Genomic DNA, 16,140 nt, shown 5'->3' with positions numbered 1-16,140 from the left:
CAGCTGTGCAAACTTCGGTCGCCTGCTCCTCCTCATTGTTTTGGTAAATCCTGATCTCCCTGAGGTCAATGTACTTTATGGATTTAAGTTATGTATATCTATCCAGCATTAGTGTTTACTCCTAGAAGGATATAGCTAGCATAAACAACAACTACACATTTGTTTTTAAAACTACCACGATGAAGAAATCTAGGCAAATGAGCAGCAGGGGAAGAGTACACAGAAAAATTATTGAAATCTTTAGTCTAATAAATCTGCAGACTGTTCACAACCTGCTTTTTTTTCCCCCCCAAGATGTTTGCTTAAGTCATGTAATTGTTTGCAGAACCTCTGCTTTCTAAAAATGCATTTGGGAAAATTCACACCACGTTTTCTTTATCTGTTCCTACCGATTAGATAAGGCTGTTGAATAATACAGAAGTAGGTGGCCAGTCACTACCCAGCAACAAACAATCAGCAGCATTCTCTCGGTCTTACGTCAGGCAAACCTTTCACATGAAAAAACAGACTTTAAAAAGTTTTGCAAGTACTTTGCAGAAAGAAAAAATGTTAGGTATGTTTATTCCAAGTAATTCAGCCAGCTCTAATAGAGAGCATCTCCAAAGTTTTTATGCGCTGTCTGAAGAACTACACGCTTAAACAGCCCCAAGAAATGCAATTTTGTAAAACGCTGAGAGATAACTTCAGCTCTTTGAAAATAAGATGCTACTTGGAGTTATGGCCACATCAAGCTCCTCTTGCTCCCAGCTTTGGGGGGTCTAGGAGCAAGAAACAAGCTAAAGGGGAATGAAGCTTGCTATTCTCTTCCAGTCATGAGGCATGCTGCACTAACACAGGAATGCTTAAAGCAGCAAAATGCCAAGTGATTTAACTTCAACTTCTCTCAGAGAGAACTTTCAGAAACCATCCCCCCATTTCCTGAAGTCCCACTATTTGTTAGCATGCCACAGCTTGTACGAAAGAAAGGGGGAAATCATTAACAAAAAGACCACGAACATCCCCAAAAGTTCCTTACCAGCTTTAGCAGCCAAAGTGGCACCAAACACCATCACTACAGCTGGGGTGCTTCCAAACTGTGTTATGTGAAGGATGAGCACCTCTGTGCTCAGCTGTCTTTCTACTGAGAAAGAAAGGCTCTGATGGACATGTCTAAAGATCACATGGATGAATTCACGTACCAGAAACAGATATTCTTCATTACATTAATTTAGGAGACTAAAACAGTGATATGTAAGTGGTGAGCACAGCATTCACAGCATGCAGAGGGGAAAATAAAACAAAGGATGGTTTGGCTCCATCAGGTTACAGGCTGATAACCCTGTCAGTGACACATCACGTTGCTGTCTCAACATGAGATTTAGGGTGTATGAGGAAACCAAACCCAAATGTAGTGGCACAACTAAGAGATTACATAGTTGAGAAAGTCTGATTTGTTTCAGGCTGTTTGCACTTCTCTCTTTACCTTAATGCCCTGAAATTACGTGAACATAATGATATTTCTGGCTATGACTTGCAGGTTGCACCTCCCAAATGGAGATCGTCCTCAGTTACTTCAGCAACTCATCCATCACCAGCAGGTCAGGAAAACAGTGCCTGGAGCTGCAGCACTGGCGTAACACAATATTGCTACCTGCTCTCAAATGCCATGTTTTACCTGCCAAGATACACATGTAGATCAACCGCGTAACTTTAGGTTCTGTGTTTTTGTTGTTGTTGTCTGTAAGAACATACAGGTTTAAATAGCATTTGATTTCTTTTTCTAATTAAAAGGAATGAACAATTTGTTTGTCCACAAGCTGGCATGTTATCAGGTTAATATGCACTACCTATCAGTAATTAAGACACCAAAAACACGTGTGTTGCTCAAAAAAAAAATCAGCAACACCTCTCCTAGGAGATAAGCCTTATCTACAGAAGAACTCATCTCATTTAGTCCTGTACTATAACTGGCCATTACTGCATTTTGCCCAATATTTGTCTTAACAACACATACAAGGAAATCCTATAAACGCACAACAAAGGATCAGCTTCCCAAAGATGACGTTTATCCCCTACCCAGTCAGATAAAGGGTGATTTGTGGTTTGAAGGCTTTTCTCGCATCCTCACCCAGCCTAGTTCTGTTCAAAACCACACTGTAAAGAAAAAAATCCCCTAAAACACTGAGCTCAACAGGGAAGCGGAATTTCCTACTATCAAATCAAGCCCTTTGGCCATTATTCAATGCTTCATTGTTCTTATATTTGCAAGGGATGGCTCAATAGACCAAAGTACTGATATGTTCTGTAATTTCCATCAACATCCCTCTAAACTGTAAGGTCCCTATCCTACCTGCTCTCACGTTGTACAGAAGCCTGACAGCTTTTAATCATACCCTTGTTGCTCCTGTTTTTGCCACGCAGAGGAGTTCCAGATGGCTTGGCAAGATCAGACCTACGCTTGACTTACAAAACATTATTTTCTATTGCAAGCAAAGAACAGAGCAGCAAGTTAGAGAAATCACAAGTTGTGCTTCTGTCTCCATGACGCTACACTGAACTGTGCTGACGGATCCCGTGTAAGTAACAAACATCCCAGGGCAACACATGAGGGAAGAAGCAAATGCTTTTAGGCACAAACAGGTGAACCTACAGGACCACTGTACATTAGTAGTCATAGAAGGTTTTATTCATGAAAAAGCCATTCTTATTTAGCAGATTCTCAAAGAGGAAACAAAATAGAAGCTCTGCGATCCTGTGCTCCTGCACTACATTCATTTTCATGCCCATATAATATAATTACACACAGTTCTTAAATAACATAACCATTTGCTGGAATTAGAAATGAAGATTAGGCTCTCCTCTGCTCTCATGACACCCCACCTGGAGTGCTGCCTTCAGCTCTGCAGCCCCAGCACAAGGAGGACATGGATGTATTAGAACAAGTCCAGAGGAGGGCCACGAGGATGATCAGAGGGCTGGAGCACCTCTCCTACACAGACAGGCTGAGGGCATTGGGGTTGTTCAGCCTGGAGAGGAGAAGTCCCCAGGGAGACCTTACAGCGGCCTGCCAGTACCTAAAGGGGCCTACAGGAAAGCTGGGGAGGGACTCTGTGTCAGGGGGTGTGGTGATGGGACAAGGGGGAATGGTTTTAAACTAAAAGAGGGGAGATTTAGATTAGATTAGACATTAGGAATAAATTCTTCACTCAGAGGGTGGTGAGGCCTTGGCCCAGGCTGCCCAGAGAAGCTGTGGATGCCCCATCCCTGGAGGTGCTCAAGGCCAGGCTGGATGGGGCTTTGGGCAACCTGGGCTGGTGGGAGGTGTCCCTGCCCATGGCAGGAGGTTGGAACTGGGTGGCCTTTAAGGTCCCTTCCAACCCAACCCATTCTATGCTTCTACAAAAACAACAGCTTTAACAATCTATTTTTTAAAACTGAGGAAGAGGCAGACATATTTTATGATGGTTACTTACACGCAGCCAGCATTCCAAATGGAAATGACTGAAAAAGCAAATCATGGCATCCAGTAGTTGTTATTCAAACTGTGTTAGTCTAAAACATATTACAATTTTTCTCAAAAAAGAAAATCCCTGCCTACAACACAGCTTTTAGCCAAACAAATCTTGATTTCTGTTTCCTCCCCACTTTCTGTCATGGCACTAGCAACAGGGTCAGTTAAGAATCACAAATATTCTCCAGGGGAATAAATAGTTCTGAAATAATATAACACATGAGCCTATTTATAATTAGCTGCTTTGCTACGAAGGATGTGAATACGTACAATTTCACACACATTGTTTTTCCGTACATTAAATGGAAACTTTTGTGCTCTGCAACTGGCCCCATCATGCCCAAGCTTGCATTGTCCCACTGGTGCTGGAAAGGGATGCTCACCTGGGCACAGCAGCCACACGACAGGTATTTGTTAAGGTTAACAGTCTGACACACTTCCACACTCAAGTTACAATAGGATCTGTCCCAGCTTTAAAAGAGCAGCTAATAAGTCTCTCGTATACCTCCCATGAACTAGTCTGCAGTGAACCAGTTCTTTCCTATGTAACCTGGAGAAGGTATTTTACGAGACATGCACAACTGACACATAAATGGGTCCCTAAAGGCTGTTTGGAAAGAGAAGAAAGCCAAACCAGCAGCAGTATAAAGAGTGTCAGAACGTTACCACAGCCTTATAATATACTCATGTGAACCATTACCTGGTTCTCCATTTACAGATCACCATTAACAAAGTACTTTCACCAGCCAGCAGAAAGTGCTAGGCAATTCCTGTCCCGGCTGCAGGAGAAGCCCAGCCACAAGCACCCAGCTCGCGTGTTTCAGTGACACCATACAACCGAGACACCAGCTCTGCCGTACAGCATCTCCTACTTACCTTCTCCCTCCCTTTCCCCAAATATTGTTAGCTTAGGCTTAACACTACCCAGCCAACATCAAAGATAGCTGCGCTGGATGGCACGGATATGGTGAGCAACTTAACATTTTGGCAGCTTGTTACCTGCTGCTGCATCTCACCCCTATCTCTTCCTCCATTTCCTTCCTCCTCTGCCCTTGTGCTAGCAGAGTGTTGGCAGAGGTGAGAAAACCCTAATACAACACAAAAACAAGAGCTCCTTAAACAAGCTGTTTGTATGTGAATAGACCTGAAGTAGAACGAAAATTAATTTTGGCCAACAACCTAATCAGGTGCATCTGAAGGGAAAAAAAAAGCCAGACTCCTGAAGTCTAATATATGACTTCACAGGAGGTTAGCGACACGTTTCATTTATGTGATGTATCTACCAGATATAAGGTTTTCATTAAAAAAAGATTGCGCAAACATCTTTGACTCGTTTGCTGTACAAAGTCATCAGGAGCCTTCCAGAATAACGTCCCCAGTCCTGGGATTTCTGCTGTGATTTCAGAAAGCAAGAGGCTGCATCAGGCCTCTTAATTCAATATCTAAAGCTTATGTCCAAAACCCCACAGAGCAGAAAGGAGGCTTTTATGGTCTAAAAGAGACTGGATGTGATCTGTCCAGACTGCCCTTCGACCAGAGTGTGGATTAACAATGAGCCTATGACAGATTTCACTATGGCGAACAGCTATTCCAGTTAGCTATTCCCCAAAACCACCTTCAAACCCAGTACTCACAAAAAAAAGGTGGGAATAAAGAATGACAGGAAACAGAAGTTTCTGACTCAGTTTCTTCTTCTCTGCCAAAGCAGCTGCCCTAGAGGAGTCACTGTGGTAGTCACTTGGTCATCACAGAAAGGGTTACAGCTGGTTTTTCACAGCCAGATATAAAAATAAAGCATTCCCATGATAGTTAACTCATCAGCCGAACGGCACAGGAGTTAGACGGATCCTCTGTGTGTTCGTTTGTGGTCATGAGGAGAATTTCCCAACAGAAGAGCTGACAGGGCAAGCCTCTCGTGTTATGTTACCTTCTGAGCAACTCATACATAAGGCGTAGAAGCTGATATGAACAAAGTTAACAATTTTCTTAAGGAGAGAGATAACCAGAGCAAGCACAATACAACTTCTGAGAGCCTTGGCCTCTATCACAGAGAGTACAGGAAGAACAGGATGTGAAGCAAAGGCCACAGAGATAACTGTCAGCACTTTATTAGGAAAGCAAATGCCACCCAAGGCAAGGTTAATTTAAACAAAGGGGGCAAGTTTCTTCACCACATTAGGAATATTTGTGTCTGCTCACAAGCGAAGGCAGTGCAAGAAAAGCAGAAAGATGCCATTACCTTCCTAAGGCATACATTAGATAATACTCTTGTTCCTGCAAAAACAGCGCTTCCTCACACACTTTTGGATGCATGGAAAGGAAAGTTTGTATGGAAGTGGAGCTAGCAAGGATTTGTAAACACTGCAGGGCTGTGGCTCAGTCACCCCCCAGTCTGCAAAAACACACGGGGTTACTCTACCTTGGGTACATGGCCTTGCACCTCACCAGCTCTCCTAGGGTAGTTGCTGGCTCCATCCTCAGGTTTCTCAAGGCTCCTCTGCCCTGAAGCTCAGTCATTCAGCACATGAGCCAACTTTCCTAATCTAGAGTTATCCCCAGATTTGCTGAGGACATGCTTGATGTTCGCAGTGGTCTCTAAAGAATGTTCTGAACAATGTTAGTAGCACTCAACCATTTCCTAGATCTGGCTAATTTTCTTCCCACTTAACAGTCTTTGTCCAGCCCATATGCTCTTCATGTCAGAGATCAGAGTTTTATGTATCCTGTTCCTTTTAAACAGGCAACTTTATGGTGAAATACCTGAAGTTGTTCCTTGGAACCATTAGGTGGAACTGAACAGTACCATCCATAGGCATACCAAGAGTACCTGAATAATTCATGCTTGCTCCCAGGCATGGCCATCCACAGACATCAGCAGATGATTTGTCATGCTTTCTACCCTCTTTCTGCTTGGTTTTCAGCCATGAATTTGAACTGTGCTGTGACCATATGCCACAACCCATGAATGCAGTATTGCATTAATCCAAGACAGGGACACTCAGAGAAAGCTCCTCCCCATAAACTAAAACACAAGGAGTCACCACTGTATGTGCACTACCTTATGCCTCTTAATATCAAAGACCTGCTGACCACTTAACAGCTATTACGCTCTTTTCTCCTGGCATCGAAGACCAGCCAGCCTGCTCAACTTGCTACTGCTTACAAGTTCATCCCTCTAAGCCCCAGAGCATCACTGGCAGAGCTTCCCTGAAGCCTGAATCCACAGGAGGTACCAGACAACCGTACTGCACAAAATGCATTTGGCTTTCTGCTTGCCAGAGTTGTGTGAACCTGCTTGTGTTGAGTTACACGTGCAACGGATTAGACGTGGGGGCGACAGGCAAGACTCTTCTAAACCAATTCAGTAATTTTCTGCTTCTAACCTTTAGTGGTGACAAAAGATGCACATATATTTTCTTGCTGAGAATTATGCTTTCAGAACACTTTTCTGTAATAGCCCTCATTTTGCACTGGAGAACAGCTTCAGATGCAGAGGGGAATGTTAACACTGAAGATTTTAAGAGGTGCATTGTTTCCTGGTGTAAAACATTTCTTAAAAAGGAGTCTATTCCTTTCTTCGTGATTCAACAGGCATGGACTGAAATACTGAACTATTAAAAAAAATATTTATGACCAGGAAAAAAAATAGTTGCTACACCCAGGACTGCAGCTGCTCAGACATAAACATTTGTGAGAGCTGATCAGTTCATTTTTCAGTTGGACACAGTAAACAAGGATGTCCCTGTCAACATCTCTCTTCTCTGACAGCTCTGGCTCCATCAGATCTTCATGCTCCTGAAGCTTGTGGAAATGAAGCAGCAAAAGTGTATCTTAGGAAACATACTTTAAGTTAGCTCTTGTTCCTGGGGGGAGGAAAGAGGAGATGGGAGAACCACCAAGAAACCTAAGCCACAAGAGCAAAAAAGCATAGGCCCAGCTTTCTAGAGGGGCAGTTCTCCCTTGTCAAATGTTTATGAAGAGCTCCCATGTGAAAGCTATGAAGAGATGAACTGTTGACTTCTCTGCTAAATGACTTTTTTTTTTTTAGAATAAAGGGGAAGATACTACAGGATTTATTCATTTATTAAAGAATTCACTCATGGGCTTGGGGACGCATGCAGGAATGACACAAATGAACAATATCAGTGTAAACAGCAGACTAGAAATTAATAGCATAAATTTCATTCAGAGTACAAATACAGTGTTTAACATATCAGCAAGGAACACGAGAAAATTCTTCATTTATTCACTGAATTGGCAAACACCTTAAGAAGTGTCATGTACCAAATGTTAAGGTCTTCATTCCTGTCCCACTTCAAAGTCCAAAGTCCTTTCTGCTGTCTCCCACTGCAGGCTGACCCTTTTACTCTATCACTGTCCGGACTATGCATTCATCCACCTTCCCTAAAATCTCTACAAAAGAAAACAGTACCTGTTCCAGACACCTGACGTTTCAGATACTACAAAGAAAGCTAAACACTTAGCTATTGCTGTTTGGTCCTCAAGGAAAGTTTCTTTTGGGTCGCTGCAGCTGAAGACAAACAGCTCCTCCCCAGCTGAACCACTGCTCTGCTAAAACCCAGCATTTGTGGGTGAACAAGTCATGTGGGGCTCAAACCTTTCCCCTGCTGCCCTTTTCACACCAGTGTCCCATAGGGGAAGTTCAGAGGCCACACCACGACAGTACTTCACTCAGGCTGGCTCTGTCTTCGTACCCTGCATCAGAAGTAGCTGAACTTCTACCTGAGGTTTCCTCCCCAAGTATCAGAACAGCTTGGAAAGGTCAAAGTCAGTAGCAGTGGTTTAAACCAAAGAGCTGGGCTGTATATGCACAGCTCTGTATCATGGGTGTAGTAAATAATTATGTTGCAGGCCACCTCAGACCGCTACATCGCAGCTGGAAGTCAACTCTGACTGCAGAAAATATAGATGCAGCTGAGCTGGCTTTCATGTAGCAGCCAGAGTAGAAGCCTTTCCTGGAGCTGTTCGCTGTCTGTTCAGAGCAGTGCTCCCTCACCCCAGCGTGATTACTCACATGAAGCTTGCTCTCAACACACAAAAAAGAGTTGAATTCATTTTTTCCTATAAAAGCAAGCAGCTTTTCCATCTGTACGATTAAGTTCCAGTAGCCAGAACAGAGCACACCTCCCCATTTAACTTTTCATGAGTGCTTTTTCCACTGAAGGCGGCACATAGCTAGGAAAAATGTCGAGTGGCTACTAATCAAGATTAGCTGTCCAGTCATTTAGGCCAGAGTCACTCTGGAAAACATGCACAGAGAACTGAAATAGCGTGGCAGTACTGCGTGACGGAGGTGCAAGGGAACAGAAACTGCCCTTGCAGAGCGCTTGTTACCAGAAAAGTTTTAAATCAAATTGAACCTTACCCCACAGGTATCTGCTCTGTATTGCAAAATCCAGAACTGAGTTAATTGACTGTCAGTGCCTTAAATTTGTGTCTCTAGGTAATACTTCTGTGTTGAAGAATTCCATTTTGAGAACAGTCATCCCCATGCTTTAGTGGTATAGAACTATTCACGAGTGATACAAACATGGGAAAAGATGCTCCAGAAACTCAGATTTTAGGAAGTCCATCAAGAAACAGCACAGCAAGTTTAAGATGTGCAGTTTAAGCATTTGATCGTGTACATTTGAAAGCAAGCAGCTAAGCTAGTATGTATCACCCATATCTAGTTTAGTTCTACAGAATTATTCCACAGAAGTTCATTTATTAGCAAGGATTACTCTCAGGAAGGAGCAACCAGCGACAGAAACTACAAGTGACCTTGCTGAACACTGCTCAGAAGCTCTACAAAGCACTGATTGTTCCCAGTCTTTAGCAAACAGTTCATGTATCAGGTGACCCAATAGCTTTCAGCATAGTGCCTTCAGTTCAAGCAGCAAACAGGACAGAGGGTTACCAGCTTTTGTGCTGGTATCAAACATTTGGGGCTTTTTCCATGGTTAGTCATATCAGCGGTCCAATGAGGATTTAACAATAACAGCCTCACACACTGAGGCTCTGAAACACATAAGAAAAGATGTGTTCAGTACAACAGGACATGCAATGTTTGTGAAGGCCTGCTGGCTCAGTCCTTTGTGCAGTCACTTCTTTGGAGGTAGTCAAAATCTGAGCACCACAAAACCTCTGAATACTGCTTGACAGAGCACCAAACTCATCTCCAGCAACTGTACTTCATCCTACTTCACTGTTTCAGTAGCAACTACTTTTTAAATACTTGTTCCTGCTTTTAACTCTTAGTTCTTCACACACACAAAAGTCAAGAAGCGTTTCAGAAAGGTTTGTTACTAGGAAGGCCCTTCCACCCGCACTGGAATCTCCTCCCTGCTGACACACTTTCAGGGGAACCACTGAGCTGCCATTTCACAAAGTTTTTGGAAACCATAATTACTCTAGGAACAGTAAACAGAGGTTAGCAGGGCCTACAGGGATGCAGACAGCAGAGGCCATGAGAAGCATTTTCTTTCAAGTTCAAGCAGTTCGGTCTAAGACACACCACTAGCACAGGACTGGCTGACCGACAAGGTTTTAAATTCACTGACCGCACTGAAGAACATTTTCATTTGAATCCTCTGAATTCCTTTCCTTCAAAAATAGAATACTTTTCCTTACCCCTTCCTCAACTGCAGCTTCTGATTCTGGAATCTTAATAATTAAGTCCAGCTTTAAGCCAAATATAGTCCTAGTGCTTCTTGATAAAGGATCTGTTTCATTTCAATCGTGACCTCCATCACAAAGTGGTTTTTATAAATATTAAAAGAAGAAAGTCTTACCATTTTCAGTCGCATTACTCAGAGAATTCAAAGAAGACAATGTAAACTATGCAGCTCTCAATAATACAGGAGGCAAGATAATGCCTCTATTAAAAAAGATTACCTGGGAGATATGGTTGATTGAGGACTCCATCCTCCGTAGCTGGGATGCCTGGATGTCCAGCAGTTGTAATACATTGTTGGCCAGTGCATTGATCTGATAAGCAACACTGGCTAGAGATTGAGTTGTGTAGGCTTTGGTCTCTTCTAACGCTTTCCTTTTATCTGGAGCCTGTAAAGCAAAAGAACAAGATGTTTGCTTAAGGCCAGGAAAAGGGTGGGGGTTGGGGAAAGAGAGGACAGGAACAAAAAAAAATACAACCTATATTTAGAAGAATCTGTAATCAAGAAGATCTGACTGTGCAGTCAGACAAAGTACTCTATATGCATCTACGTTAAAAAATTCTCAGTAATAAAGAGCAGATAAGGAATTTGAGAAATATTTAACCATAATATCACATGCCAAGAAACAACTCATTCAGTAGAAAAAAATAACACTGTCGTGATTTGTTGGAGCTGTGTTTCTGAAGTCTGCCCATCCTTCATTTCCAGAAAAATCTCCAACTCCCTAGGAACACTGAAGCGCAGCTTTCGCCATCCCTTATGAGATCACATAACCCAAGCCACTTAAATCCAGGAAATATTTTCCCACAGTCGGGTATCCCCCGCTGCACACGCTGCCTGCACAGCCACCCCTCCAGCTGTGCCGCGCTCGCTGCTGCTCCTACAGCCCAGGAGCAGGGTGAGCAGAGCATCAGGAGGGCGTGCAAGGGGCTCCCGCATGCAGCAGCATTTCTGACATTGCTGCTCCTCGTGGGAAAGCTTAATGAACACTCCTGGATGACTGGGAGCTTGGTGCTGCCCTCGCTTGCTCAGGTACCATTAATGTGGAGCAGCAGGCACAAAGAAAAGAACTGGAAAATGTCACTGTCCGTAACCAGCAGCTGTCTGTGCCTTGAATCTCACGCCCCAAGCCTTCTCGTGAGCAGAACAGGAGGAACCAACACCACCTCCACCTGCAAAGCACAAAAACCCCACTCCAAAGTGCTCGGTGTATCACAGTTTGGGGGGTGGGTACTTCATCTGCTACCCAGCTCGCAAGCTGCAGCTACCCAGAACTCTTTCCTTGGGAGGAAACGTGCTGGGCACGAGGAAGGACTCTCAGGTGATGGCTCAGTACTAGCGTAGTTTCTGGTGCATTTTATTTATTTGCACTGTAGTCAGCATCAGCAACCGAAAGGGAAAGCACGTTAATAAACACTCTCTTCAACTAGACTTCTGTTTTTATTGTTGACCCATTTGAACAATGTTGCAGACAACCGTATGCATCACAATATTGAGCACAAACTCAAAGTTTGCATTCAAGTGAGCCCTGTGCCTCCTGGCTTTCACGCACTTACCACCCCTGTTCTTGAATCCTGCCTCTGACTTCATCTCAATATTTTAGCGTCAGAGTATCCAAGTTGGAAAGGACCCACACGGATCACTGAGTCCAATTCCTGGATCCCCAAAGGGCCACCCAAAAAAAAAAAAAAAAAAAAAATCAGACCATGTGTCTGAGAGCATTGTCCAAATGTTTCTTGAACTCCGGCAGGCTCAGTGCCAGAGTTGAGTTAAATTTTAGTTTAACATCCATAAGTATTTAATAACCATGCCCCTCACTTAAAGGGCTGATAAGGCATCCTTGTCTCTTGCTTTAGGGAGAGAACCAGGAGGCAAATGGCTTGGATACATTATAAAGTCGCAGCATGGCAGAAGTACTGCAACCCAAGCTGTTGTGCTACCTTTTAATTAAAGATGATTTTAACCAGGAGTGAATCCCACCCCCCAAACCTGGGAATTTGTTTATATTCATGATTAATGTTCCCAGCAGTGCTCTGACACGCACTAGAACACCGAGTTATAGCCACCCTTCAGACAGACTCCCATACAGATGCCTTCCACAATGCAAAGCAGGCAGCACAGTTTATTGCAATCTGTTGCCAAAAGGTAAAATAGCATCGCATGTACCAAAACCATGCTAGGCAAAAAAAATAAAAAAAATCAGTATTTCTGAATGCAAACAAAGCTGCCTTTTTAAGGTAGCTTAAAAGAATGTTGATGTTTCTAGATGTCAGAAAACTTTGTTAGGAGTCACCTACTTTAGAAAAATTTCCATGGTGAAGGACTTGTTACTACTACAAGCTCAGGAACCAAGTTTCCCTGACCACCCTGGTTCTCCAAAAAGGCGTTTTAAATTTCAAATCACTAGCAGCAACTTTAAAAAAAAAAAAAAAAAAAAAAAAAAAACCTACCACACTGTCCTACCGGTTTTAAGCCCAAAGAAAACAACAGATTATTTATATCTGAACTACGGTGAAAATGCAGGTAGCAGAGTGAGATATCTAAAAGGGAAGTTTTACTGAATTGGACAAAGCCAGTAAGCGTAATTCTAACTTTATATTCATTGAAGCATAGATGTAAAGCCTTCACTCATGCATTTTATTACCAAGTTTTAAGTAAAGAGTGTCAGACTAAATAGTAACTTGTTACAAAGCCACAGCACTCAATTACTGAGTGTTTTCAAATGAGAAAACTCCAATGTATAAAAAGCTTATTTTATTCTATAATGATTTATTAATCAAATGCCTCGCCCTAAACACCTAAAGTTTCGGTTATTTGCCCAAATGACTGGTTTGGCAACAAGATTAGATGCACAGTCTATTTAATGTCCTAGCAGAATTACTTTGAAACATTTTCAAGCCCTGCAGATAACCCAGGCAGTTCACTGTGCAGTTTCCATAACAGTTTTAGTCTAAACTAGCTTGACATCCAGTCTTCTGCACTGCTTAATTAGGACTGTCAGTACCTGTGAGATACAAGCTAAAAGCTTCACAGTATGCAAAAATCAGGAGTGGAGATGGAAAAACCAAGACCATCAGCAGGAGGGAGCAGGGATTTCCCATGTTCTTCAGCTGGTATTTTCATCTGCCTCTAAAAAACTGGAAGTGGTATAGATGATAGCACGCGTACAATTCTTTCAGGTACTTTAGTACAACACAAAGACAACTCAATTATTTTATGATTTTGTATTAAGAACTTTAAAGACACTGTTGTTTCCCCCATAGTTCTAGGTATAAGCAGAAATTTTAGAGTCATTTAATAGTAAATTGAATATTCGTTAAATCAAGATCATCACAGCTCTTGAAGTTTCCCTTGTAAAAAGCTCCCACTTGTATCTCCAGCATCTCCTTAACAGCAATATTAGTGTTGCAGAATTGCAGTTTGAAATTGCTTTCACATAACTGGGCTTAATATTAAACAGAGAAAGCTTCTCCTACAATCCATGTGAATACAGAGACAGTTGGACCAGCATGGCATTCCACACCGCACATCGTGTATTTTTGTCAAACTGGTATCATAATACTTCCTAAAAAGCGTTAATTATTGTATTCAAGTCTAAATTGACTCTGCACCCAAGCAAACTGCCACTTGTCTACTGATTCCTCAGTTCAGCAATGCTTCAGTGTCAAAAGATGAGGAATCTGTCCATCAGTCAGCAACTAACCTTTACAAATGGCATTTTCAGCCAATCCTACCCCCAAAGCACCACTCACAGAGGCACATCCCCAAAACAGCATCTGTGCAGTGTACGAACCACCTGCCCTCCCAACTCTCTCACTCCCAGCTCATCCCCACCATGTTTTAGTTCATCCAGCACAGAGCTAACTGCATGTAGCAGCTTCCTCCAAAATCACTTCAGCTCACGCTACAGAGCATCTCTGGAAGCCAGGCATTATACTGCAAGCACGCCGATCCACATCCTCCATACCTTTTCTCCAGCCCCTGTTTTAACTCTTTCCACTTCAGTCCCACTTACTGCTCTGGGAATTCCCTGCAAGATGCCCCACCAGAAAAGCAGGCTCCACTTGCCAAAGGTCAGAAAGCCCTCATCAGGTTGCATCACCCTAAGACGAGCAGCCCTGCCAGGAACAAATTACTTTGCCTCCTGAGTGTGTGGCATGCATCATTCCACATTTTTCATCAACTGTTGAAGTAAGTGCAACCTCAATTATAGAAAAAATCCATCCATGAAAAACTACTAATAGAGCACTGCCCTAAAGCAGCCCAATGATCATTGAACTAAATAGAGCTGTTACTTATTCAGTGCCCAATATCCTTTCAGATGCTTGGCATCCTGTTCAAGGGCCCGATCACTGCACCCGAGCTCCAGGAATCATTTACAGCCACTTTTCCGTGCCTTTGCTGTTCTTGCTCAGGATACACTTAATGAATTCAGCAGCGTGGTACATTTGTTTTTGCTTCAAGGTAAGCACAAGATAATTGTTCAGTTTTGCATCTTGGTCACCTGATTGAAAGAAAAATCATTACTATGATCAGTTGCCATATGGGTTTAGCAGCCTGTTGCCTATCAGTATTCACCAAATAAAACTATGCCATTCAACAAAGTTGTCAATATGCCCATTTTACTCCCTTTTGTTCATGTCATTTCTCTAACTTCCAAGTTTATAGAGCACACACTTCCTGGTAAGACAGGTCTTATGGTTGAGGTTTCAAAATTCTGGTCCTGACAAAGACTAAAATGAATTTTTACCAAAAACAAACAGCCCAAACTTTCAGCTTAACCTAGCTATAACCTACAGCACCTCGTTTTTTCCAGTCAATTGGAAATACTTTTACAGAATGGTGAAGACACATATCCAAGTAGTGTCTCGGAGACTTGTTATCAGTACTTAACCTCCCTGAGAGCCAGCTGGTGCCACTCAAAGATAGAAGTTTCTGAACAGTGGCTTCCCCACTCAGAAAACAGGATCACTTCACCTATCTAAAGCAAGAGCTAGTGACGTTACATGGATCTTTTAGAGGCAGCTATGAGCTTAACGTTGCTGCTTCACTGATCTGAAAAGGCTTTTAATAACTCAAAGCTGGACCACAGTCTTAAGGGCCTGTTTTTTTTTTTAAATAACTTCTGATTGCTATTGGCAAAAGGTTTGGACATTTCTAAACTATGCACAACATATGCTCAGCTTCGACCAAATATTCCACATTCAGCTGCAGTAATGTCTCAAATATTTAAGTACGCCAAGTACACGAGATAAACTTTATCTGTTTAAATCCAGAGGTCACTGTAAATACAGGTTCCCTCTTACCTATAGCTCACGAAGGTTGCTTATAAAACATGAACATGATGTATTGCGGTAGACCTTTCAGGCTGTTATTGACAATTATTACAACAGATCAGCTGGAAGGAAGAGAAAGCCCAACTGGCAAGCCCCAGCAGCAGGTGCCATGACGTTGCATGTTCTGGAGAAGTTTCAGGAGCCACCAACTTACCCGGGAGCCATCCAAGGAAATGGGAACAGCCTGGTTATTACCTGAAGGTGCTTACCAAGGACCATTCAAGGTTTTTCTTGTCACAGGTGTAGCCATAGGGGACATACCTCATTCCAGAGTGGCAGCAGATACCAAGGCTTTAAAATTTACAAGTAGGTGTTGCTTACAGTCTTTGCATACACCATCCAGGTAAGGCATAGAGTAGGAACCAGGTGTGTCAATGCCTCCTGGAACAGCCTTACTTGATGCATGCCATGAGCACATGATCTACAACACACAATGCTAAGACGTACTTCAGTGGGACGGTGCATTGAGTCCTCCCCAATACCCACAGAGCTATGCTAGGCCTGGTATTTATCTGCCAAGAGTTACAGGTGGTTCCTCACCTCAATTCCCTCACTGGAAAATGGAGCAAGCCACCAGGAGACGTGGTTCAGAGGTTGAAGCTCAACCTTTGCCCAATACACTAGCATGAGACACCCC

General features: G+C 42.8%; 1 protein-coding gene across 7 annotated transcripts in view; it reads right to left on the bottom strand.

The window, feature by feature from the left end:
• Positions 1 to 16,140, bottom strand: part of ABI1 (abl interactor 1) — a 76,766-nt gene that overhangs the window by 43,838 nt on the left and 16,788 nt on the right. For all 7 annotated transcript variants that reach the window (XM_032180971.1, XM_032180972.1, XM_032180968.1 and 4 more), the window contains exon 2: positions 10,388 to 10,555. In XM_032180971.1, coding sequence (XP_032036862.1) covers positions 10,388 to 10,555 — 168 coding nt within the window. The remainder of the gene's footprint in view (positions 1 to 10,387; positions 10,556 to 16,140) is intronic.

This window comes from Aythya fuligula, chromosome 2 (genome assembly GCF_009819795.1).
Source record: "Aythya fuligula isolate bAytFul2 chromosome 2, bAytFul2.pri, whole genome shotgun sequence".
NCBI classification, from domain to species: Eukaryota; Metazoa; Chordata; class Aves; order Anseriformes; family Anatidae; genus Aythya; species Aythya fuligula.
The sequence above is the reverse complement of the archived record's forward strand: the minus strand, read 5'-3'. Positions and strand labels throughout refer to the sequence as shown.